Source organism: Hydra vulgaris, chromosome 08 (assembly GCF_038396675.1).
Source record: "Hydra vulgaris chromosome 08, alternate assembly HydraT2T_AEP".
NCBI classification, from domain to species: domain Eukaryota; kingdom Metazoa; phylum Cnidaria; class Hydrozoa; order Anthoathecata; family Hydridae; genus Hydra; species Hydra vulgaris.
Genome location: NC_088927.1, coordinates 5,298,623 through 5,326,490, shown reverse-complemented (window position 1 = coordinate 5,326,490; position 27,868 = coordinate 5,298,623). Strand labels below are relative to the sequence as shown.

The window sequence follows — 27,868 nt, the reverse complement described above, 5'->3', positions numbered from 1 at the left end:
TTGAATTTTTGTTGTTGCTTTGAATTACCCATTGATCTTCAATAATCTGATATACCGCGCAGTATGACTTGAAGCAAAACAAAATAATAAATTTTAATCGGATACTCTTTACTTACGTCAAATATTAAATTAGATACCATTTCATAAAGGTAAATGTACTCAAGTAAAACTACCATTCAAACCACTGAATACGCTAAATATATATCCAATTAAAGTCTCAATCAGACTTAGAGCTCATACCTCGGCGTATTTAAAAGGAAAAACGACTAACAATTTTAAACTCATTCTAGAAAGAAAAAGAAATCAAGTAGTAGTACATAAAAAAAAGTCAAGTAATTCAGTTTTTTTTTTTTTTAAATCAAATTATTCTTACTGATATATGATAATTTATTACAGATATAATAATTTTTTTTATTTTTGGAATTTTTTTTTTAATTTAAAAAAAAAAGTTTTTAACTAAATTTAATCAAAATGTATCAAATCATAAATTAACAAAACGGAGTATAGTATATTTAGTTAGTATAATTTTTTAGACAAATTTTCAGATTCATTTTAACTTTTAGAGAATACTAACTTTTAGACAATAATATCCTATTTTGAACTTTTTTCTTCCAAAGAGAATAATAACCAAACACAAAAAATTGAAAAACAATAAAAGTTCAAATAAGAAGATTAAAAGCGTCGAAAATGAAATAAACAACTTAACTCGCTTGATATAAGGGATCGTCCATAAATTACGCAAGCTAACTTATTTAAAAAAATAAGTTGGAATGATTTTGCTCTTTGCGAGGTGATTTTTGTTTACCATAACAGGTAGTTTACATACTTAGTTTAATTAAAGGCTCTGTGATGGAAAATTTTTAATCCTTTGTCTTTTGTCTACAAGTTTAATTTCGTATTTCGTAATTTATGGACGATCCCTTAGGGATTATTTATAAATTGCGTAATGTATTACGTAAGGGATTTTTTACGCAACGTAATAATACGTAAAGGATTTATTACGCAATTTATAGACGATCCCTTAGGGATCGTCCATAAATTGCGTAATAAATTACGTAAATTATGTCCATAAAGTACGCCCATAAATTACGTAACGCGAAATTAATCTTATAGACAAAAGACAAAGGATTAAAAGTTTTCGATCGCAGAGTCATAATTAAACTAAGTATATAAACAACCTGTTAAGTCTAGCGAAAACCACCGCGCAAAAGAGCAAAATGATCTCCTAATAATTTTTTTAAAATAAGTTTTGCCTTGAGTAATTTATGGACGATCACTAATTGTAAAATGAAATAAGCAACATAATTTGCATGGAATAATAATAAAATTAAATAAGCAACATAACTCGTATGAAGTAAAAGTAAAATGAAATAAACAACATAACTCGTATGCTTTTCAATGAAAGCACGTCAAAGCTTACATGGCGTTGTAATTAGTAAGCACAGGCGTTATGATACATGTTAAAGCTTTTATTAACCGAATAAGTGTACAAGGAGGATGATATACTAGCCGCATTAACTGATATGAAAGAAAACAATCGGTTACTGAGAAAAGCTGCATTTAAATACGGCGTTCTACTCTCAATACTCAAAGATTGCAAAAATAACAACAACAAAAATTTCCGCAACTCAGGTACAGGTACAACAACAGTATTCTCAAATGAAACAAAAAGTATGATGCGTTCCAATCACTAGTGGCAATCACACAAGCAATTAAACCACCATTATTATTTTTAGCAGCTTACGTAGCACCTATACCCATTTTTCTGAGTCTCAGCGTCATCATTTTCGACAGCCGCTGCAGTACCTACTTCAACTACACACCAATTACCATCTTTATCAACTTTGCCAGCTTCGAGCTTTGATAGGTATCGAGCATGTGTTGAGCGTTGCAAAAGCAGTATCGAAGTTTGAAATTTTTTCAAGCCAGAAATCAATTGCATGTTGAAAAATCAAAGCAGTGCAACATATAAAATTGGCGTAAAATGTATTACCAAAGATAATGTGATCGAGTTCCTCAAACAAAAAGATGAAGAAAAGTCTGAACAAAAGATGAGGAAATGTCTGAGCAAAACAATGCTGAGTAATCACAGAAAAACAATAATGAACAACAAGCATCTGCATGCAATTACATTTTGCAATTTTTAATTGTTTGGCTGCATGCAGCCAAACGATTATAAATTGCAAAATGTAAAAAGTGTTCGTGAGTACTATTACACACAGAAATGATGCTATGTGAGAACTCGATGTGTCGGGAATGTTTGTGAAAATAAACTTGTTTACCAAATAAATATGTAGTTTATACTGAATTTTTTTGTTGCAAAAAATATACAACTTAAATATAGTTTCTTAAATATAAGTTGCAATGAAATTAATAATGCAAAAAAGTTAAAATTTAAAAAAATTCAATGATTTTTTTAGTGTGCGGTTTTATCAGAATATGGCTTAAAAAAGAACAATTTTTGTTTTACGATTTCGATAATTTTTTTTTTAGTATATTTTTATATCATCTTATGTAGTTTTTTATTACCTATTTAATAATAATAAAAAAAGTTAAATAGAATTAAAAATAAAAAAGTTATTTAATTTTTATCGATTAGTGTGCGGTTTTACCCGGTTTTACTCTACACTTATTGAACATGTGCTTAAATGCAACAAATTTTGTCAAAATATGTGCGTACATTAAACCTATATATTCCCGATAATTAATATACATTTAGGGCTGTAAATCCTGGCTCGTGTTCGTGAACGGCTCGGTGATCGGCTTGACAAGAGCTCGTTCATGTTCGGCTCGAATGGTAAACGAGCCGGGCTTGAACAGAAAATTAGGCTCGTTTATTAAACGAGCCGAGCTTGAACATCATAGGCTCATTCATATAGGCTCGATTAAAGCTCGAATATATATATATATATATATATATATATATATATATATATATATATATATATATATATATATATATTTATTTATTTATCCAATGCAATGAGAGCAAGACTTATATTTGTGAAAATGTAGTTTGAACTATTAGAGTGCAGTGTTTAATAGGAATTATTATGTTTGTGAGAGTTTACATTATGTTTGAACTTTGAACATTAAGTTTGAACATTGAACTATTAGTTTTAACTTTTATTTTGAACTATTAGATTTGTGGGATCTTATTTCATTATGTTGTTTATTTGCATGTTTAATAGATGTTATAATATGTTGTTTGTTGATTTGGACTTGCATTATTTACAGACGAGCCTTTAACGAACAATTTTTTTTTACTAAACGAGCTTTAAACTAAAAGGTTACAATAATAATCTCGAGTTTTAAACCAGTCGAGCTCGAGCAACATGTAAAACGAGCCGAGCCCAAACAATACTAATCCTTAACGAGCCGAGCTCGAACAAAGAATCTCATGTTCGAAACGAGCTCGAGCCGAGCCTGAACACTCGTAATATGTAAACGAGCCAAGCCGAGCCCTGGCAAGCTTGGCTCGTTCGGCTCGATTTACAGGCCTATATACATTTACCGCGATACTTAAATTGTTTAATATTTTATTTCAATTTTAAAGTAAACTTTATTAAGTATACTTTAGTATTGTAAGTTAAGTTTGTTTATAAAAATCTGTTGTTCCTTAAGATAATTTATTTGTTTAAACAATATCTATACTACTGTTTTTAATAAATAATTTTAAATGTTTTTTGTTTCATGACCAAAAAATAGTGCGTTTTTTAATTGAGTACATTTTTTTTTTAATTGAATAAGAATAACTATTGTAAAGAATAGATGATAATATGATGTTTCTTTTATTAGACATATTTTATTTACTGTATTTACTTACGTATATTATTATATCAATAATGCAGTTTTGCTGAAAAAACTTTTTAATTTAACCTAATAATAATTTAACTTTTTAATTTCAACTTATACAAGAGTAAGTACGTATGCATTTTATAAAATATTTTATTATCTGGTTATATTAATTAATTATTTTATTATATTGCTGGTATTGTATATTGATTTATAATAACTATCAATTAATAACTCTTGCGAATATTCTGTATTTGTGAAAATGTTTCAATGGATCATATCTTAAAAAAGAAGATAAAGGTTTAGCTTTCAGACTTATTTTTTATTAGACTATTTCTTAATTTAGCTATATTACACTATTTATACTATTATACTATTTATACTATTTATACTATTTATACTATTATATATATTTATACTATTTATACTATTATACTATTTATACTATTATACTACATTATACTATATATACTATTTCTTAATTTAGCCTCGAGACTTCTACTTCTAAAGATTGCTTCTAGGCTTCTGCTAACTATTTTACATTAATTTCTTTACATTAATTTGTTTTTAATAATTCTTAATTGTTATTAAATTTTGATCTGACAATATTTTCAGAAAAAAGATTTCTGTTGAAAATTAAAAAAAAAATGGTTTCTGTTTCGAAGATTCAGCAACTGTTCATTGCGCTGATTATTTTAACAGCTACGCATTCGTTTCGAAAAAATTCAAAGATAACAAACAAAAAAAGATCATCAGAATGTAAGAAACGTAATTTTATGTTTTATTAAGTTTATGGTTGGGCTTTAGTTTAGGTTAGGTTGGGGCTAAGCAAGCCAGTAAATCTCTTCACCGATCAGATATTCCATAATTTTTCACAAAAATAATAATTTTTTTTTGCGGATATTAAAACGTCGTACGCGTAACTCGGTAAATAACGAAAAGTTTTACTGCTGAAAGGTCAATATTTTTGGCGAAGAATAATTAAATAAGACTTAAGCACATTTTCAAGTTTCATTTCTTAACAACAACTAAAAGCAAAATGGCTGATAAATAAACAATAAACGAGTTTTGGGTGCGCCGTTTTAAAGTCTGCCAAATTTTCTATGATGTTTCAGTGTAAAAGCTCTCAAATTCTTAAAAGCCCGTTCTGCTACTCCAGTAGATGATACTGGGGAGGCAATAAAAAGCACTTAGTTTTAACAATAAAAGGCTTTTTTGTAAATATATACAACCAAATTTATTTTTTTGCTGTAAATATATACAGCCAGATTAAAAAATTGAAACGGAGTTGTATTAAGGGGCGGATTTATTTTGCTTTTAAAGCAACTTTTTAGAATAAATTACTTTACTTAAAAATATTCAAGTAAATAAAGCATAGGTATAAAAATGACCGGTGTGGAATAGATAAGTAAAGAAGTGGTCGGTTTAGTAAAAACCCGTATTTTATGGGTCTGGACCGCTAGGATTTATATATAAAGCAGAAGTATAGAAAGGTCCAGTGTGAAACAGACTCACAAAGAACCATTTTTTTACGGGTCTGGTCAGCTACTTAAAAATATTGCAACATACTACTATCACGTGACAATAAAAAATACGTAATATCCAATAATAACAAAAGCGCGATACCCAAATAAAAAAACGTTATATCCAATAAAATAAACTTTTCAATTTTACTCTAGTTTTGTTGAAACTAAAGTGATCACATTAATAAAAATATTTATTTGCCATTTGAAAAATATCAGATAGTAAAATGTTATAGCATTTAATTTTTAATTTATTTAATGAATCATAAGTTATGATAAACATATATTTCACGATAAATATATATTTTACGGTATAAAGATATTTTACAACAGGTTTATGTAAAATGCTGTAGCATTTTACTAATTGAAGGTTTCTGACGGTAAATCGTAATTTTTAGCCAAAACAAAAATTTTCTTGCATAAAATTAAATAATAGATGTCAGCAGCCGGTAAATAAATAAAGTTAAACTAAAAATTACAAAAAAAAAAATCCTATGCCAAAGTCTCTTAATTTTGTAACAAAAGTACAGTTAAATGTGCAAGCATGTGCAACTGATTATGAATAGGATGCAATGAGAAGTGTTTCCATAGTTGAAATGTTTCATGGTTGTTTACCTAATAGTTGGAATAATTGTTTTAAAATTACCACAACATTAGCCTCCAATATTTCCTTAGGTCGTGAAGTTCCAATTTGGGATAATAAGAACAAAAGTATGATGACAACACTCCGCAAAACAATTATAAATGAACGTATAAATGAACGCAATTTCTATCTGTTGCAAAAACTCTTATAAAAAAATGAATTTGCTTTCGCCAGCCTGGTGCGATTATTCATTTATTTAATTACCTTGCTATTCCAACGTTGCTATTCCAACGTTGCTATTCTAACGTTGCTATTCCAACGTTGTTGTTCCGACGTTGCTATTCCAACGTTGCAATTCCAATGTTATTTTACGGATTAGAAGTTGGTGATTGCAACAATAAGTTTCTTTGGAATATTGATATAGTTGAACGATCTGTCTGAAAATCATTTTCTATTATCTCTATGCATAGTAAAAATCGACTTGGTTCTTTTTTTGAAGTAGATTCTGTGTTAAACGTTCTTTTTCGAAACAAATTAATAAATATTCAAAGATAATTTGAGGGCGAGGTATTGAAAATATGTAAGCAATTTGGTGTAAACGTGGTTCAATATATGATAGATGGTAACAAAATTGGAATTGCTCGACCTAAGCAAGTATTATAGACCAATATTGCGGTAATTTTAAAAGAAACACTCCAACTATGAGGTAAACAACCATGGAAAATTTCTATGGAATTTAAAGGAACAATGACCGATAATTTGAAACTTGATGGAGGAAAACGTTACAAGAAAAATCCCTAGCATCCCTAGCAGCTTTTATTTTTTACCTATAATTGATATTTAATTGTATAACTGATAATTAATTTTGTATAAGTATAAATTTTTTTATACTTTTATATAATTAAATTACAAAAAAAAAAAACATTTTTGAATATTGAAGCTTACAAATATAGTTCAAGGAAACAATAACAAAAAAGCTTAACTATATTATAAAAATATAAAAAGCTAGTTTAATTTGACAAAAACCGATGAAGTCTGAAAAATATTTGATGTTTAACACTACATTTGCACCGTTTTAGAAAAAGAAGGAGAGATGTATGCAAAGTTTTGTTTTAAATGTATTTAAGTTTTGCACTTATTTTAAATTATGTAAAAGTAATTAATTTTAGTCAAACAAGCAGCATCTTGCATTCCAAAATATTATTTAGAATATATATATATATGCACCTTGCTAATATGAGCATACTAAAAAATTTTAAGATGTAAGCTGTGAAGTTAAAGTTGTTTTGTATTTTTTAAATCGACTTTATGTGGCGATAAACGGAATTCAGTATAACTAGCGTAAATTTATATGCAGTAATTAGTGGCTCTCGTTTAATTAAAACAATTCAAAATTTTTTGCGTTGGTAAAATAATATTATCAAGCATGAATTAATCTGAGGCGCAAAATTTTGATGCTGAAATAAAAAAATTAAATTTTTCATAAAGAAAAATATATTAGCTAGAAATCCATTTTATTTTTGTTTGAAAAAAAATGCATAGAAACATTTATTTTTGAGTTTTTTAAAGATACTATTTTTGTGTAATAAAAGCATGCTCAAATTACCCATGTTTTTCATTAAAATTATCTAGTTTAAAGTCTTAAAATTGAAGTGGTTTTATTTGCTTTTTGAATAAAAAAAAAACTTAGTAAATAATTTTAATATTTTAGCAATACCAAATATCTTTATGTAACTTAAACTCAAAAAAATTGTAATTTAATTGTTTAGTTGTTTGAGTTAATAAAATTGAAAAAATAACGAAGTATTTTTTTTTGCCCAAAACAATGAAGAATTGTTTCATGAAAAAGTGGCCTAAAATTTGATCTTTTAATGATAAGTTTTTTTAACAACGAATTGTTATATTCCACAAATTAGCTCTAAGTGTTTGGTCACTGTATTTTTTACTTAACTAATGTTATTTTTTTGAGCTAATTTAAAGTGCTCATATTACCAAGTACTCTGGGTAATATTAGCACTACATATATAATATATATATATATATATATATATATATATATATATATATATATATATATATAAATATATATATATATATATATATATATATTATATATATATATATATATATATATATATATATATATATATATATATATATATATATATATATATATATATATATATATATATATATATATATATACGAAGTTCGTCATTGTCCAAAACTACCCATTCTTGTAGGGTAATGGGGCAGTTTAGAAAATATAAAAAAAAGTACGTTTAAAAAAAATTTGTCCTATGCTGCCTTAACCCTGATTTCATAATATACTCTACATAATATTTGTGGAAATTTGATGTCTTATAATTGAACTTTTTATTTATATCGTCGAACGTGTCCTTTAAAAAAAAAAAAAAATATCCAAATAATAAAACGTTTGCAAAAAAGTTAAATCTAAATGTCTTCCTGAAAAAAATTGTGTGACGGTATATTAAAATTAAATATTTTATCTTTTTATTTATATTAAAACGTTCAACTAGATATTGGTTAAAACTTATCAATAAACCTTGTTTAGTACCGTTATACAATACTGTTTTTTGTTAATAATTACTGTGCATTTGTGTATTTTAGGTGACTTTGGTACATTTACGTTTCCAGATGAGAGTGAAGAACACGAAGGAACGTGGCTACAATGGCCACATGAATTCGAATATGGAATCGAGTATAGAGAGAGTTTGGATGATATATGGGTGCAAATGACAAAAGCACTTTGTGTAAATGAAAAAGTTCATATAATTGCTTATGACAATGAGGAAGTTGAAAGAATAAAAGAATTGCTTCATATTAAAAGAGTAGTATTGACTAATGTGGACTTTAAAACATATAAAACAAATGATGTTTGGGTAAGAGACAACGGGCCAATATTTGCAAAAGATAGTTTGGGAAATTTAGTTATTCAAAATTGGAAATTTAATGGATGGGGTGGAAAAACAAATTATAAGGAAGACGATGTAATTCCTACATTAATAGGAAAAGACATTAACATGAAAGTTATTAACGTTGGAATGGCGAACGAAGGAGGAGCTGTTGAGCTTGATGGAAAAGGAGTTTTACTAGCAACTCGAAGTGCCATAATAAGCCAAAAACCTGTGAATTCAGTTAGAAATCCCGGAATAACCCAATCGCAAGCAGAGATTTACTTTTCTCATTATTACGGTGCTTCAAAATTCATTTGGTTAGATGGAGGATTTCCGCAAGGGGATATCACCGACATGCACATTGATGGGATTGCCAAGTTTGCACCAGGAAACAAATTAGTAACAATGAATATGAATAATTTACTTGAATGGGGAGTTTCCAATAAAGATATCAACACTTTATATTCTGCCTCAAATGCAGATAACAAAGTATATGATAAAGTTTACTTGCCGTTATCAAAATATAATGTGAATACTACTGACGGAGTGAGTCTTGGGTACAAAGGCAGCTATATCAATTACTATATTGCTAATGGAGTAGTCTTAGTTCCTAACTATGAAGATCCCAATGACGACGATGCAAATGAGATTATTCAAAGGCTGTATCCTGAGAGACAAGTAATTGGTATCGATATAAGAAATTTATATAAAAATGGTGGAATGATTCATTGTGTAACGCAGCAACAACCAGCATATCCATTGTAAGATTTAACTCAACTTAACAAACAACATCATCGGAAAATAACTGTTTTTTCATATATATATATATATATATATATATATATTTAAATTTTATTTAACTTTTTATATTATTACGATTGTTGCTGTTATTAATTTTATTTTATTCAAATTTATTTTGCATAATCATTTTTTTTTTTGTTTTTTTTTTCATTTTTGGTTTTACGTTTTAAACCAAAGAAGTAATTGAAGTGTTACCGGAGTGCCTCTTAATCGTCAAATCTTTCATTGTGCAAGCTATTGATGTCATCAGAACACTATCGGCGATAAGTTAGTCAAATGAGGCAACCCAGTTAAGCTCCAATAATTTTTTCTGCGTCAATTTTTCAATGTGATGCCGGGCATTGAAATGAAGAAAGTAAAATTTGTCGCGCCTTAGAAACTTGTCGCAGTGTCTTACATGGTCTTTAACGTCGTTCATTCTTTCCAAAATACAGAAGTTGAAATGCGTAAAAATTAATTGGCCTGTTAAGTCGTTACAAGCTCTATAACTACTCAAATCCTCAAAACTTCTAAAATGTTCGACAAATTTTTTAAAATAATTTCTCAGATTTTAGATTTTAATCATTTAAAAAAAATGATTAAAGTCTACAATTCGAAAATTTAACATTAAAATTAAATCCTAGTATATTTAAAAATGATTGATACTTAATTGCTAGCTATTCAATTATAAAAAATACTGAATTAACCAAATAAACACTTATTACAAAACTATTACGCTGTGCGTTCATTAAAATTGAACAAAGCACAAACAGCAAATAATGTCGTAAACACAAAAAGTTGAATCTTCAAAGATCTGATTATTTTTTTACTTTAAAGTAAAAAAATAATCAGATCTTTGTATTTTAAAATTTGCTGAGTTTTTTTTTAATATTTAAAACATACAAAGATCTGATTATTTTTTTTACTTTAAAGTAAAAAAATAATCATATCTTTGTATTTTAAAATTTGCTAAGTTTTTTTTTTTAAATATTTAAAAAAGGTCAGCTAAAAGTTGATTCACAATGCCATTAACCACAACAATCATAATTGCTTTCCCTGTAAAGTATGATGCCTCATAAATGCTAATTTGTCATGTTGGCGTTTGTGTGGTCTTTTTTGGTTCTAGTCAACATGGTACTTGTTGGTACTCACATATACCATCGTTTCTTTTTCAAATATTTCAAAACTTGATTCACCCTCCTGTCAACAAAAACTCGACAATCCGAGGTAGGGGTGTCTGAGCTGTAGGGGGCCCAAAATTTGCAAAAAAGATTTATAAAATAGAGGTTTCGGAACGTTGCTATGTTGTTCTCCTAAACTAGACGTGTACTTTGCAAACCTTGTTCGTCATTTTCAAAACTCTATGATAACTTACAAAAACATTAAAAGAACACGGAAAAAGTTAGCATCATATGAAACCATGTTGTGTATATATATATATATATATATATATATATATATATATATATATATATATATATATATATATATATATATATATATTGAATAAAAGCAAAATGAAAAAATTGATAAAAGCTAGGCTTGTCAAGGCTTCAGAAAACAATGAATTTGTATTTCTATGCGTTATATATTCAAAGATTCTGATTAAAGTAAATTTACCATCAAAATTGTTACAAGCAAAAAGTTTAGATCTTATGACTGCAACCAAATCATTGCAAACTGCAAGCAAACATTTAAAACAATTCAGAAATATCCCTTACAAAAACACCCAGCGAACTTCCAATGAAAGTTCACTGGAAACGTAAAAGATTATTATAAATTCAGTAAGATCATTAGAAATGTAAAAGATCATTAGAAGTTCACTGGGTTTTCCGCAAATTTTGCGACTTTGCTAAAAGTTCACTTATAGTTAAACGAAAAACGTCATTTTATTTCTAGTGATCTAAAACTTTAATAGAAATTTAGTGCTGTTTTTCCAATAATTAAAAACGTCGCTGGTTTTATAACTAAATATTGTTATAACTATTGCTAACAGTTATAAATTTCTAAGATATAAGATATAATTTCTTGAAATTATTTTTCCAATTTTTGCAATAAAGTAAATTTGTTTTTTTGTATCTACAGTTTCAGTTTCTATTATTTTAAGCTCTACTCAAGCTCCAAAACCTCAGGTATGTTGTTCAGTATGTTCACTTTGTTAAAGCAAATACTTTATAATCAACTTTATAATTTCACAAAAATTTATTATTATAAATGCCTTTATTGTAGATTATTGAACATAATAGATAATGATTGATTTTTCAATGCATATGTATATATATATATATATATATATATATATATATATATATATATATATATATATATATATATATATATATATATATATATATATATATATATATGAGTTCGAAGAAAATGAAAGTTCAGAGAGTCCATCTCTATATTCTGGCTCAAAAATAAATGTTCCTAATGCGTGTTTATGCATAATAACTTTTGTTTTGCGTTTTAATTTGTCCTACAAAGCCATAGAGGCGTTGTTAACACTCTTAACTATTTTATTGCCACACAGTGTTTTGCCAACATCTGAATATTTGTTTTTGAAGTTTTTTAAGAAGGAAAAAGAGTAATATGAAAAAAATTTTTTTGTGATGTTTGTGAAGTTGCTTTAAGTCCTAATAGGCAGTGTACAAAATGTTTGAAATTTTTTACATCATTCTATCTTTATAAGAAATGCAATTATTTTCATATTTTAAACATAAACAAACAGCTTTTATTTTAAACATAAACACTTGTGATAACAATTGGGTACATTTAGCAGATCTTGAAGAAAATGGGCAAATAACAATTAGACTTGTTGTTAATACTGATGGAGTTCCCATTTTTAAATAATCAAAATGGCACTTGTGACCTTCGTTAGCATCCATTTTTAATTTTCAATATTCATTGCAAGTTGCTAATATTTTGTTTATCGGGTTTTAAAAAACCAAATATACCAAAGATATGTTTACAAATTTCCTGTTTTGTATGGTAGAGAGAATATGTCTAATTATGTGCACAAAATGGTACACAAGATATATCTACTCAAGTAATAGATCAATTTTCATATTTAACTACACGTGATATTTAAGCTTCTAATTCTAATATCATAGACAAAGATTGCATTGACTTTTTGAATGACATGTTATGTTCTCATAATTTTAATTTTTAAGGAGTTATTATTGACTCTATTAAAGTTTTAGGTAAAGGTTGTAATTATAATATTCCTTATTGTGAAAAACTGTTTTTTGTGCTTTATTTAGGTAAGCATATTTTTGAAATTCAAAAATATTACAAAGTTTCTATTGCCAAAAACTTGTACCATATTTGTCATAAGAATGTTCGTCATTGTGACTCACTTGTTAAACTTTTTGTACTTGTTAAATCATTTTGTAGTATTGAATATTACTTTATGTTTGAGATGAATGTTTTTGATTGTGTTAAATTTTTAAAAACAAGTTCAAAAGCAGCTAAGAATATTTTATGTATACTTATGCAAAATGTATATCTATAATTTTTGCAGAGCAAATTATACAAAAAGCTCTTTTGGTTAAAGATTGTGTTGTTAGTTATTCCTGATTTATGCCTTTTTAACTCTTCTATAATTATTCTTTGAATAATTATATTATTTATATTATTATTGCTTTTTATCTTTGCATGATGATTTGTTTATAACATTGTAATTTTTTTTTTTTCTTTTTTTTGTGAGCTGTTTACCAAATCCTTTTTGGTGAACTGCAATTTTTTTCGGTGAATTATTTTTTTTTTTAGGTGAACTGTTACATAATATATTTGTGATAAAGAATTATATGTAACCTTCAACAGTTTATGTCAGCTCGTCAATTTTGTAAAAACTTTTGGTTTAAAAATATTGTTTTTCTTTAGAATTGTTTTTTTATTTTATTAAATTGATATTTACATTTTCTATAACTACTGGGTTACTATTTTTTTTTTAATTTATCTAGTTCATTTTATTCAATTTTCTACATAGTAACAATTAGAGTGATGTTAATTCAGAAGCATGGTACAGGTTGGAATCGGATAGTTTTCATTTTATTTACTTTATCCCAAGACCGTTGCAATTTCCGTTACAATATACTTAACTGCTTATATGTTGTGACAGTTTTTTAATACTTAAAGTCTTATTAATATACATCTATAAATTTATGTAATACACATCTATAACTATACGTTGCTAATGAGGTATAAAATTTAATAGCAACTTATAATTTTTTTCAAAATTTTTTCAAAATTATGTATTCATTTGTAATCTTTAAATTTATGTAAGTCTTAGTATTCATAATGTTTAAGTTTGCTGTTGTACAATGTTCTCGCAACAGAACCGTCTCTGTTGAATGGGATACATCTGTACTTAAAAGGACTTTTCTTGTAAATAACAAAGATGGTGATATAAGACTAATCGAGATGAAGGCCCCATTGAGAAGGGTAAAGTTATATATGTGGTTGGTAAGCTTCAAATTTGAAAATTTTTTAAGTTTTTTTTGATATTTTATATTAAAAGTTGTTATTTCAATTGCGCATGTTTCCAGAATTTTATATAATGACATTGTTAGTAGTCTTTTATGTTTGTCGTATTACAAACATCTGTTTTTAAAGATATATTTAATATTTACAAAATAGTAATTATATTTTGACCGTTTGGAAGAAGCATTATGGAAAAAAGGCTCACTTCTCTAGAAAAAAAAGATAAGAAGTTGCTAAACATAACAAATGAAATTGAGGTTTATTTATTATAAAATTGAACAAGATCTGTTCAAACTCTGGATAAAACTTTGTTTACTTTTTAGGATAATGTTAGAGTTGAATATATAACAGTTCAGCATATGGAGTTATTGTTGGTAAGTTTATTTTACTAATAGTTCCATTTATAAAAATGGCTTTAACTCTTCAATAATGGAAACTCATTAAAATCATACAATTTTGGAAAAGTAGACATTTAGCATAAACAAAAATTGATTAACCTATCCTATTTATTCATAACATATAATTTCGTGTCATATATTATTACAATATCTAGAATACTTATACTATAGCATTAAAAGAAGATTTTGCTAAGAAGCTAATGTTGTACAAAAAAATAGAAAGTAAGTAAACAGTCATTTGTATTCCAAATAAAATAATGACATAGTTGAGATCAATTTCGGCAATTCTAGTTTTTTTTACAATAATAAAAACTTTATTTTAAAATGTTTTAAAAATTTTAAATGGAATTATAATAGCTAAACATTTGCGATTTACTTCATCAGCTGTTTTATGACTTTATGTACTTCATTTTTCTTTTAGACATTCCCTGCTTGTGTTTGACTATTCAGTAGATTTAAATGCCCAACTTTTAAATATATATTCTATTTTAACACTTTTATTTTGCCCTAATTTTTATAATATCTTCTGTTTTATAATACCCTCTGTTTAAAATACCTTCAGTTTTATAATGCCATTTGTATGGATTTTATTTTACTTTCAGGGCTTGTTAGCAAAGTAAAAGAAAGTGACTTAAGCGAAGAGTTTCCAATTAAAAAGGCAAAAAATTGTTGATTTCCCAACCACTTACAACACATTCAAAACCAATTTCATTATATTTACAACCAGAGCCGGTTTAAGGATTTTGTTTTGTTTATGTGAGATCAAAGTTTGGCTCCCCTTATTATAAAAAAAAGTGTAGTCATTTAAAACTCTAAAAAGTATTTTTAGGGTTTAATATTTTTTTAAGTTTTTAAATAATAAGATGAGTATATTTGTATGTTATTGTTTCTTAAAAATTAAATGAATAATCAAATATATTTTAGTAGAGTAGGTATATAAATAAATCAATAATTTTTCACGACACTTGTAATAAAAAAATCAAAATACAATGGTATGCGTATCATTAACTTATCATAAAATGTGTTTTCGGCAAAATGCACATACTTATTAAAACCCCTAGAATACATTACAAACATAATATCCTATTAAATGTTTACCGTACATTACTTAAAAACTGAATGCATAATTGAAAGCGCCGTAAAATTTATTTTTAAACAAAGAAATTAACAAAAAGATATATTAAAAAATATATATATATATAAACATGTTGTCAATAAAACTATCCGATGGAATAGTAAATATCATACTTTTTGTGAACAAATAAATAATCCTAACAGTATATTTTTTTATGCAGACTAATAATACAAAGTGACATAAAATAATAAACATCGTAAAATAACTTTTATAGAAAATGTAAATAGCAAATCTAACATTGTATTGAATAATAATTTTAAAAAGTTGTAAAGCCTTTAACAAACACAATGCTTTTAGAAACTTTTAGAAACAAACTTTTCCTGCCTTAACTTTAGCAAAGTCTTTTAGAAATGAATCGGTTTCAATTGTACTCAGAACCTGGTGTTCAATTGCTAATTTGGCCATCCCACTAAGGCAGTCCTGAGAAAGAGTCAATCGAAGGTAATTTTTGATAATTTTCAATTTAGAAAAACTTCTTTCTCCACTAATACGGGGAGGGTAAGCAAAATTCACAGTGCTACATACACATTGGGAAAGATGTCAATCAAGCGTTTTTTTGTAATATAAGACAATGTTGTTTTGGGGTAGCTATCGTTTGGCAACATTGGAGCTAAAATTACAATTTCAAAAAACATTTCATTCCCATTGATATCACTCTTGCCATCAGCTGTCAAAATGGATTGCAGGTTTTTGCACTTTTCTTTAATTGCATATGTTTCACATTTGTCTATTTTTTTTGAGGAATTTGAAATGTTTGCTGTGATTTTCCATCAGTTCAAATCTTTCTGACAATGAATTAATTGCAGTGTCTAAAACTACAAAAAAGAAATTTACTTTGAAAGACTCTTTTGCCAATTTAACAGGTTCATCTTTGCTTTCATAGGAAAATTGTCTTTTGATCTTTCTTGGCCTAACCACTACTTCATCAGAGAAATTTGGATCGATGTCTAGTTTTTCGGCTAGTTATTTTTGTATCTGTAATAACGTTATCATTCCATTTTCTGATCTCAAGTTCTCCAAAAATACTTAACGCTTTCAATTAGTTTCAAAGCGCTTTGCAAATCAACAGTTTTCATCTGAAGTGTTTTGCCTACTAAATTAATTTTGAACAAAACATTATACCAAGTGACCAAACATCATAGAAATTTGAAATCAGTAATTTTTTTGGCAATTCCCATAGCGGTACATTTTCCAAAAGCATCAATCTTAGAATCTAACGTTGATTCATAGACAGCGTCATAAATCTCATCAATGTGGTATCGCAAAGGTTCGAGGGCGTCTATCCTGCTCTCACAACGGGTTTCACTTAAAGGTTTTACAGTCAAGTTAGTTACATTGTTTGTTAATATATTCCATCAATGGTTTGATCCAGAAAAAAAGTTATAAAGTTCCTGTATATTGTTGAAAAAGTTAACAGCTAAAGTGCAGGAAAGTGCTGCATCATTGACAACAAGGTTTAATGAATGACTTCCACAAGGAACAAAAAAAGCTTGTGGGTTAAGGTCAACGATCCTTTTTTGTACTCCTACATTCTTTCCTTTATATTTGATCCATTATCATAACCTTGGCCACGCATATTTTGTAAAGATATTCCTTTTTTTGAAAGCTCGTCTAACAAGCAAGCTGTCAACCCTTGCCCAGATGTATCTGAGACCTAAACAAATCCAAGAAAATGTTTCCTTACGTTTACTTCTTCTCATGGAAATGCATAGACAAACCGAACTACAAGAGTCATTTGTTCTTTACGACTTACGCCAGGAGTGTAATCAAGAATTATAGAATAATATAAAGCTTTTTTAAGTTCACACACGATATGCTCTGTAACTTTACAGGAAAGAAGAACCATAAACTCATTTTGAATTTGTTTGTTTAAATAATGCACGTGGGTTTCTTTGGCAGTTATCCGACGGAGATGTTCAGAAAGGACAGTGTCAAATTTTGAAATGTGTTCAACAAGTTTTAAAAAGTTTCCATTGTTTTCTTTGAAAACTGTTTCACTTGTTCCACGAAAAGCTAATCCTTGAATTGCACAATACAAACAAGTTGTTTTAAAACTGCATACCAATGGTCAGTTTTAACTTGAATCATACGTCAATGTCTTCTCCATTTGGCGACATAGTTTTGTAACTGACAACTGTGAACCGTCTGCCTGAACTACTGTCAATAAGAAAGCTTATATTTTTAACCTGCACTGGTCCTTTTAAAACAAGCACTTAACGAATGTCATCTGTGATTCTGGCTGGCCATATTCCGCAGTCTTCAAGCGAGTCTCATGATAGTGACGAAGTGACCGCATTTTCCTCGGCACCAGAGTTCTGAAACAATAACGATGATTATTTTACTAAATGAGGTTTTATACAAAAACAACATTATTTTTAAATTTCATTTTTAATAGTGGATGAAGGCTGATTATTACAAAGGCTTTTAGTTGATTTATTCCAACTTACGTAACCCTACTTTTTTCACTTTTTTAAAATGGCATAGAAATCTTTTGTTTGTAAAATTTGTTAAATGTATTTTTTTATATTTATTTTTTATTTTTGTATTTTTGTTTGTTTTTTATTTTTAAACCAAAAAAAATTAATTTGCCGTATTTATCATTTATTATTATCATTTATTTTATTTTGTTTACTAATTTCCAGAATTGTAATATATATTTATATGCATACAAATATACAACTGTATTTTGATTTAGTTTTTTTTAACTCACTTGTTTGTGTGAAGAGTTTAATTTGATGATTTTATTTAGTTTATATATTTTATAAAACTATTGTAAAAATTCAACTAAAAATAAAGTTTTTAAATAAATAAAGACTAACGTGGTGGAAGAGTCCGCTTAAGTTCTTTGTAATCTTATACAATTTACGCTTGTTTAAGCGATAAATATAAATAAATGGAAGAAAAGAAAAGATACCTTGGCATTATTTACTTATATTTTAAAAAAAATTTTAAATTTGCGGCAGATTTTTTTAACTAAATTTTTGTTTTTATTTTAAAACAAGACTTGGTACATTAATAGGCCTTTGACTGTATCTGTATATAATTTTTTTTTCAACAAAATGCATATAAACTAACAAATTCAAAATCAAGCACAAACCTTAAATGAAGATGGTGAACTTGACGTACTCGTACTTGGTTGGTAATGTAAGCGTTCTCTTAGAGAAAAAAATTCAACTGCTTCTACAAGAATGTCTTTTAAAACTTGAGACTGTGGATTTTCTTCTGACATCTTCTGCTCCTAGAGTGAAGTTATTTTGCTATTTTTTTTGTTATGACTTATAAATATGGTTGAAAGTACACCTAACACCAAATATCAATAAAAAAAGTGTTGTGAAAAAAGCACACAATGCTTATTAAGGCTTAAATAAAGGTCTATTATCACTCTAAATTATTATTATTGTATTTACTAACTAACTTGATAATAATAAATGTACTCTTGTATTATTTCTTACCTGAAATTGATGCTTAATATTGTTTGCATCTTTTTTTTCTAATAAAAATTTACTCAATGCCTTTGCTTGTTTTTTGTCTTCTCTTTCAATATCTTATTTGCGTTTTCTATAAAAGAAACCCAAAGATTTCTTTTTTTCCGCCCTAATAACTCACCCACTTATTTTTTCAAATATTTAACTAACGATCACTTTTAGGTATAATTGTTTTTTCATTGAAGTGCTGAGCAAATACTTACAAAATGAATAGTTTAAAATATAAACTTTGGCGATCCTAATATGTAAATATACAGTTACAATAAACATTTAACACACAAAAACACGATTTAAATAAACAATAAACTAACAAACTTATTCTTTCAAACAATCACCTAACTACTACTTTTTGATTTAATTATCTTTTTCATTGAAGTGCTGCGCAAATATTTACAAAATCAATAGTCTAGCATATCAACTTTGGCGCCCCTAATATGTAAACAACTCACTACTTGTACACATTAAAGACGCCAAATATTATTTTTAACTTTTACTTTTTTAAATCCAAATTAAAACTTAAAAAAAAAAACGAAAAAAAAAACGTTAGCTACACCATCGCGGCGCCCCAGAAAAGCCGGCGCCCTATGCGACCGCATAATTCGCAAAACCCTTGCACCGGCCCTGTTTACAACCAACAAATTCACAAACACTACCTCTTTTATTACAAATATTACGAGAAACTTCCTCTTTCTCAACCCAATCCCAGTCCAAAGAATTCCAGTCTTTTTCAACTAATGACTCCATTTGTGATCATCCTGATTCCTCTCCTTTTTTATAACAATTAAAAATTGTTTCAAGAAAATCTGTTCAATTCGATTGACTTCAATCAGAAAACATTCAATCAACTTCAAATTCATTTCAAATGCCTTCTTCATCTTCTTCACTACTAGCACAGCAATATTCTGTTCCACAAACGCCACCACCATTGTTGCATTCACAACCGACATCGCTAACAAGTTCACACCTTCCACTATCAATGCAATTACAACTATCAGAACTAGTACCAGCACATTCCTTCGTTTCCCATACAACACAGCCAACAGGTTATATATGCAATGACAAAGAAGTCACTGGAAACATGATTCCTAAAGGATCTTAACAGCACCCACAGGAAAAAAGCTGGTCAAACAGTTATTAGGCCATTTTTATGAAAGAATAAGTTTATGAATGCTTTGCTATCAGGAAAAAAAGGCTCTTCAAAGTTTTCTGTTCCAAAAAAAGTTGGCCTTGGTCCGGCTGTGTTGCATTTAATAACAGGTAAGAAAAATATTAAACTTAAACATTTATTCTCTGGAATTCCAGTATCAATTCAATTCGAGAGTCTGCTAATCTGCAATTTTTACAGAACTTACAATATGAAAGCTTCCAAACTTTTCAAAAAATAATGTCAGTGTTGTGCTCTGTGAAAAATTAATGACGAGCACAGAGCTTGTTTTAAAGCAGGTATTATATTTTAATGCTCTGATTAGCATAATTTTTTTAAGACTATTATGTCTTAATTTTATTTTATTGAAAAAAAAAATTAATAATTGGATTTTTCAATTTCAACTGGCTTGTCATTTTCGTCTGATCTTTTTTTTTTTTTTAACTTTAGTCTAGTATTTGTATTATTGTTTTAATATATTTTTTTAGTATTTAATTATTATGATTACCGTATAATCTGTAATAGTAACTAACTTTTATTGCCACAAGTTTGGCTTAGTTTATGTTTTAGAGCCAACAATCAAATTTTTTTATTTTAAAGAAATAATTAATTTTTAAATAAAAATGTATTTTAGTTTTTATAATTTATCCTTGGTTTTTAAAGTTATTTATGTTTTTATTGTTTTATTTTTTATACTGTTTTATTTTTGCTTAATATTTTATTTTTTATATTATTTATTATATATGTTTTTACACAATTATTATATATGTCCTTTTTATATTGTATCTTTTTTTTTCTAGCTCCGAAGATCCAAACAGAAAAGAATGCGTCAAGCAGATTAACAACAACCGCTGAACTCATTTATGAATTTTTTGCCTCAAAATATACTAAAATATTTTAATAAATAAAATTTAAAAAAGTTTAGATAAGTTATCAGAAAAAGTAAAAAAGTTGCATTTATTCAACAACAAAAAATGTGCGTATAGTTTTTTTGGTTCTCGACTTATGAAGTACGCTTTTTTTTTTCATTCAAATAAGTTTTTCAAACAAGTTCGGGTAAGCTTATGCAAAATGATTTTGCTTTATTAAGGTTTTTGTAGATTTTAGCCTTAAAAAGAAAGATTAGAATCAATTTTAATCCCAAGGTATTTAATAGAGTCTAAAGGATAAATTTTTTGTCCACTTAGTCTGAAATTTATGTACTAATTAATTGGTGCCAAATTGGATTTAAAGATGATCAGCTCTGTTTTGTTAGAATTTAGAGAAAGTTTATTAGAACGAAGCCACTGAAAAAGATTTCCAAGATCATGATTAATATATTCGTTGATTCTTTTAAGTGATTTGTCAGCCAGTAGCATGTTAGTATCATCAGCAAAATGGTAAGCAGTTGCAAATTTAAAAGAAGTATTTAAGTCATTAATAAAAAGAAGAAGTGGTCCCTAAACTGAACCTTGTGGGACGCCATTTGAGCAATTCTGTAAATCAGATTTAGTGCCATTAATGGAAACAAACTGTGTTCTGTTTTGGAGATATGAAGTAAACTATTTTAGTTGGATGTCTCTGATTCAATAGTATTCCAATTCGGTGAGAAGGATGGAGTGATCCACTGTATCAAAAGCTTCTTGCAAATCTATAAACACCCCACACGCAAAGTGCTTATTATCTAGAGCTCTTCTAATCTTCTCAGTAATTTCAATAAGTGCGAGGATTGTGGAATGTTTACTTCGAAATCCATATTGATGTTGGTTCAAGCATTTAAGTTTTCCTAGAAACTTGTATAGTCTGTTATACATGGCCTACTCAAAAAGTTTGTCTAAGTTGAAAAGAAGGGAAATGGGTCGATAGTTAGAAAATCTAGTAAGGAGCCTTTTTTATAAATTGGAATGACTTTAGCTAATTTAAAAACTTAAGGGAAATTGCCAATTTTAAAAGAATAATTTATCATAGTGCTAAGAGGTTTAAAGGTTATGTGAGAAGTAAGTTTAAGAAAATATGTAGGTATGCTGTTAGGTTCATAAGTTTTATCACTTTTAAGAGCATTATTAATAAGACTAGATACCTTAGCTTCACTCACAGGGTCAATAAAGAAAGAATTAGCATTAGGCAAATTAAGAAAGTTACTATATGTACGTTTTGATGGCATGACTTCATTGAGTAGTTTTTCACGAATTCATTGAGTAGTATTTCACGAATAGAGACAAAGTAGTTATTAAATATATTTGAAACAGTGGCATGGTCTTTGATGATATTTTCATTCAGATTTAGCTGAGTAGGTGTTTTATGTAATGATGCTTTAATATTTATGATATCTTTTATGTCTTTCTATGTATTTTTTATGTTGTTTATGTTGTTATAAAAATAAGTTTTGTCGTATGATCTTTTACTACTTTTTAATAAGTTGCTAATTTTATTTCTATAGAATTTAAATTTTGTGATAAGTTCATTTTTAGTATTAATGCTTTTACATCTTGCAAATTTTTTATAGAGTTTGTTTTTTACAGAAATAGATTTAAGTAAGCCTTTAGAGATCCATGGTTTAGATTTAAGTTTGATTTGATTTTTAGTCAAAGTTTTATATGGGGGATGTTGGTCTAAAACTCTATTAAACGATATTAAAAATTGATTGATGGATTAATTAATATTGCCATCTTTTTTACTCATAAGCTCCCAATTGATTTTAGAAATTTCTAGAATAAGTTTGTTAGAGTCAAATTTTTTTAGACATCGTTTAGAAAATTTAACTTTATTTAGTTGGTTGGATATGCCAGGAACACAGACAAATTGTGCTATGTGATCCAAGATAGAAATAGTTAGGTAACCTGAGAAATTATCAGAAGAGTAGAAGCTCATAAAGATGTTAATAATGAGTGTTTGAGATTTAGGTGTTATACGAGTAGGTAGGATTATGGAAGGATTAAACGAGTAAGAACATAAGGTATCAAGGTAGTTGGAAATAGGATTAGATTTACTGTAGCTCAGTAGATCTGCATTAAAATCACCCATTAAAAAGATCAACTTTTGTTCTTTGCTTAACTTTTCAAGAAGTGGAGTTAAAAATGTTGTATTTAAATTATTTTGATTCATTGATGGATGACGATATATACAACCAATCAGGACATTTGTTTTGTGGGGCTTAATGATTTCAACAAAAACAGACTCAAGTAAATTTGGTAAGTAAATCTTTAAGTCATGACGAACTACATAATTTAAATTAGACTGCAGATATAAAAGAGCACCACCTTTTTTGGCCTCAGTTGGGTTTTGCTCAATATTGAATCCATTAATAGTTATGTCTGTAATATTGGTATCATTAATGTTGAAGTTGGATTCAGTTATCCCTATTGTCATAGGTATAATATTTAATGTGCTGATAAGATTGCACAGGTCATCAATGTGATAGGAAAGTGATGCAATGTTGAGGTGAAGATATAGATCTGAATTAGATTTGATTGCTTTATTAAAGTCAATAACATCATAGAATTTACAATTCATAGCAGAACCAGAGATTGTATTAAGTTCTTTAAGTACGTTTCTTGAATGAATTGGAGATACAATAAAATTTGATGATACATTTTGTGGATTTTTGCATGAAAATGTTGTTAAGAGCTCATTATCAGTAAGCAGACCAAATGGCATGTTTTTAGATATACGGTTGAAACAATAAAATTGAAAGGTTAAATTATATATTATTTATATTATCACTAATATAAGCTAAAGATATATATAGATTTTTAGATATACGGTTGAAACAATAAAATTGAAAGATTAAATTATATATTATTTATATGATCACTAATATAAGCTAAAGATATATATATAGATAGTTATATAGGTATATAGTAATATATTTACATATATGAAGAAATTATATGTTATTATAGATATATTAGCTATATAGACACAATCATAATTCTATAAAGTAATGAGAATAAATAACCTACAAATATTGATAAATTGTCCAGAAAAATAATAAACAAATGCGGCTAACCAATAATCATTAAAAAGAAAAAAATTAGGAAGTTTAAGTATCTTTAAATCTTTTGCTTTCCAATAGATTCGTGCTATTTTTTTTCGGTTTTTCTTCTCATTTTTTATTTGTTACACTTTTCTTCTTGCTTCTTTTCTTCTTGTTTGTTGGATAATTTGAATTATGGCTCGTATTTTTGTTTGCTACTTTAGGATTACTTTGTATAATATCGTTCACAATTAAACTATTTTGATATCTTTTTGATTGATTTAATAATAGATTGATAATTATAAATTTCGACTCGATAAAATAATAAATATACTAAACTTTATCTTAGAATTTAGATTAGATTAAATTAGAACTTCCTCTCAGAGAAATATTAATTTTTTTGACATAGGCTACCATACGTCCTATTTTTCCGTAGGAAAGGTTAAATCTAAAATTTCTACTTAACCTCATTAACACAAATACTGTAAGAAGTTTAGATGTGTTTTTTTCCGTATTTTAAATGTCGATATTTTAAAATAAATGTTATATTATACATTTTTATTTTTCTATGCTTAGTTTGTTTTATTTCGCGCTTATAGGTTTTAAATATTTAAAAAATTTTATGAACGTTTTAAAAAAATATATCCTAAAAAATTACATCCTAAAAAATAAAATTCCATAGAATTAGCTATACTGGAACATTTTTTCACTGGAAGTTCACTGTTTTTTTGTAAGAGATGTGTTAATCAGCAAAAGACGAAGCTGTTCAAATGGCGGCCAAATGGGACACTAATTCAACTTTTTTTCGGAAGAGACTCAAAGTTTTTAAAAACATTTTGAGGAACTATTGGGCAATCATCATTTTGGTAATGAAGGTTACATCTTTCGCATCAATGTATTTAGTAAAGTTTAAGATGTAGTCATAGGTCAAATAGGCAAGGTATGTAATACATTTAGATATCTTTTTTTTTTCTTCTTTGTATTTTACCTCCCCAAAGCCGAGAAGACCACTACAGATGAGGAGGCTACTTGTGGTTATGACCCTCTTTCAACTCTATAACTCCGAAACACGAACCTTGACGAACATGGCTGCTGCGTGGAGAAACAAGTAGATATACTATAATTTATTTATTTGATTTTAGTTTTGAAACAGTTTTTTTAAATAAATATGTTCAAATAAAAATTATTATTTTTCTTTTAACACGGGTTCTTTAATTCTTTTAATCGATTTGAAAATGAATAACTGCTGATTGTGAAACTTGTTATCCACTTTTATTTCAAAGCAATTAACTGCATACACTTGCAAAATAAATTTGATAATTTATTGAAGCTAATTCTGCATTTCTGGAAGATAAGTGCCCCTAGTCAAACACGATAATCACGATAATACAATTTCATTCAATCCAAAATTTATTATGGCGCTACCAAATTCTCTATTGTAAACCGAGGATCAAAGTTGTGGAAGATAATATTAATATTAATATTAAATAATATAAATAATAAACTGAAAACTAATTATTCTCTAAACCAATTCAAAACAAAGTTTAAATTACTTTCCTTAAATATAAATGTATTAAATTTCTTCTAATAAAGCTTCTTTTAATTAGAAATCAATAATAATATTTAATTAATTAATTAATAACTGTAGATTATTAATACATAATTAATCAATATATGTTCATATATTTTATTATTTAAAAGATAATCTTCTTTTTGAGAAATTTATTTTTATTTTTGCGTTGTTTATTAATCCTTTACTTTTACTTTTTACTGTTTATTTACTTAAACTAAATCGGCAACAAAAAGTATAAATAAATGTGTATAACCTAAACCTCTATCATGTTCTTATTTTAATTAAATTTAATTAAATAGGTTAAACTATAAATTGCTCTAACAATAAAATGTGTTTTATATAAAATCACATCTTATTTTTTCAAACCAATTCCTAAATGTTATTTTTGCCATTTTAATGTTTTATTAAATTTTGTTTCTTTAATTTTTACAAAACAATTCTTAAATCTTTGTCTTTGAAAAACTATTAGTTTTAAACGCTAAGCGATATATTTACATTTTGTTTTACATTATTAATTCAGAAATATATACATTGAAACTCTATTTTATTGTTAAACTATATTTTATCTAGTAATAACGCCTTTTTTGGGACTTGGTGATAAGACTAAGTTTGTCTATTTTTTTGCCACGGTCATGTAATTAATTTTTTTTTATTTAAATATAAGTTACGAATGTAAATTTTTTTTTCTTATTGGCAAAAAGTGTAAATAAAATAAAAAACTAGAAAGAAGTCTTTGATAACTACTTAAATCTTTAAATGTCTTTTTATGAAAATGTATGTTATCTAAACGCCAGCTAATTTTTTTGAAGTCGACTCGAGGGAAACCTTGGTAGTTATTTCGCAAAGTTTTTCAATTGGTCTACTTAAAAGATTTTAAAGTTTGCTTGATGTTGATTATTTTAAAGTTAAGTCTTGGTTGATGTCTTTAAGGAAATATATACATTAAATAATTCGGCGAATGGTAGGTGACTCTAGCTTATTTAATAGTGAAGGATGACCACAGCAAAACCGCCACGTGTTAAAACATCCTTTTCGTTTTTAGGCATTTCATAAAAGCATATTAATGTATATAAAATATAATAAAGCAACATACAATAAAGCATATAACGGCTTAAAAAACAATTACATATCCCATAATTTGTTTATCTATTTTTGTAAAGCGCAAAAATTTCCGCTGACTTTTAAAAGTAAAATTAGGAGTAAATTTTAATAATATATATATAATATAAAAATCATTAAACTCCTAAATAAATAATTGTTTTCCTATAATAATTTTAAAAATAAATGAAATTTTTTTTATAGAAACAGTTTCATTTTCAAAACATACTATTATATGATTAACTTTAAACATTTGTATTTTGAAATAATTAAAGGTATTTTCTCCCAACACCTTCAAACTCATGTCAATAGCACCTAAGATATATCTAAAATCCTTATAACTCAATTAAAAGTTGTTAAAAAGCTTTTATTAAATGATAGTAATATATTGTTAGACACCTATCTCAACATGTCCGAAACTATAGTTCCAAAATCGACCTGCCCCACTGGTAGGTAGGGTTAAGGTAGGGTTTGCTTTTTTAGACAATGGCTTAGGGATGATTTAAAGACATTATTGATTAATGAAAGGCAAAAAGTAAAGGAAGTTTTTGCTAATCTTGATCAATTTAAAAAGTATGCAATAAAAATAATGAAGTAATAAATTTGAGGTCATATATTCCACCGCTATGTTTAAATAAGTGCTTTTAAGAACTGAGTCTCACTCGCCAAAACCTTGCTAGGGCTCTTTTTACTTTTTAAATCAATAAATCAAAAAAATAATGCTACACTTTAAAATGTATACCGTATTTTTCAACTAATACTGCCAAGCGGTCATTTTGTGTGTGTGTGTGTGTTTTATTAGTATCTTACCAAGAAAATAAATTTAATATTATTTTACTAAACATTTAGATCAAATTTGTTTATTTATGTCACTTTTAGATAAACTATTATTATCTAACACAGCTAGTGCATTTGTAACATGTAGCTTTTATAAAGATGATTTAAATGCAATCTTTATACATAAAAATCTTTCTATGTTTTTAAAAACTTAACATG

The 27,868-nt window shown here is 27.1% G+C and overlaps 1 protein-coding gene across 1 annotated transcript; it reads left to right on the top strand.

Annotated features, from left to right (window-relative positions):
- The first annotated feature begins 199 nt into the window (after nucleotides 1-199).
- Nucleotides 200-9,743, top strand: LOC100197540 (putative agmatine deiminase). The gene is made up of 3 exons (XM_065802507.1): nucleotides 200-332; nucleotides 4,411-4,554; nucleotides 8,533-9,743. The coding sequence occupies exons 2-3, from the start codon at nucleotides 4,443-4,445 to the stop codon at nucleotides 9,582-9,584; spliced, it is 1,164 nt and encodes a 387-aa protein (XP_065658579.1). The 5' UTR covers nucleotides 200-332; nucleotides 4,411-4,442; the 3' UTR covers nucleotides 9,585-9,743.
- Nucleotides 9,744-27,868: the final 18,125 nt, after the last annotated feature.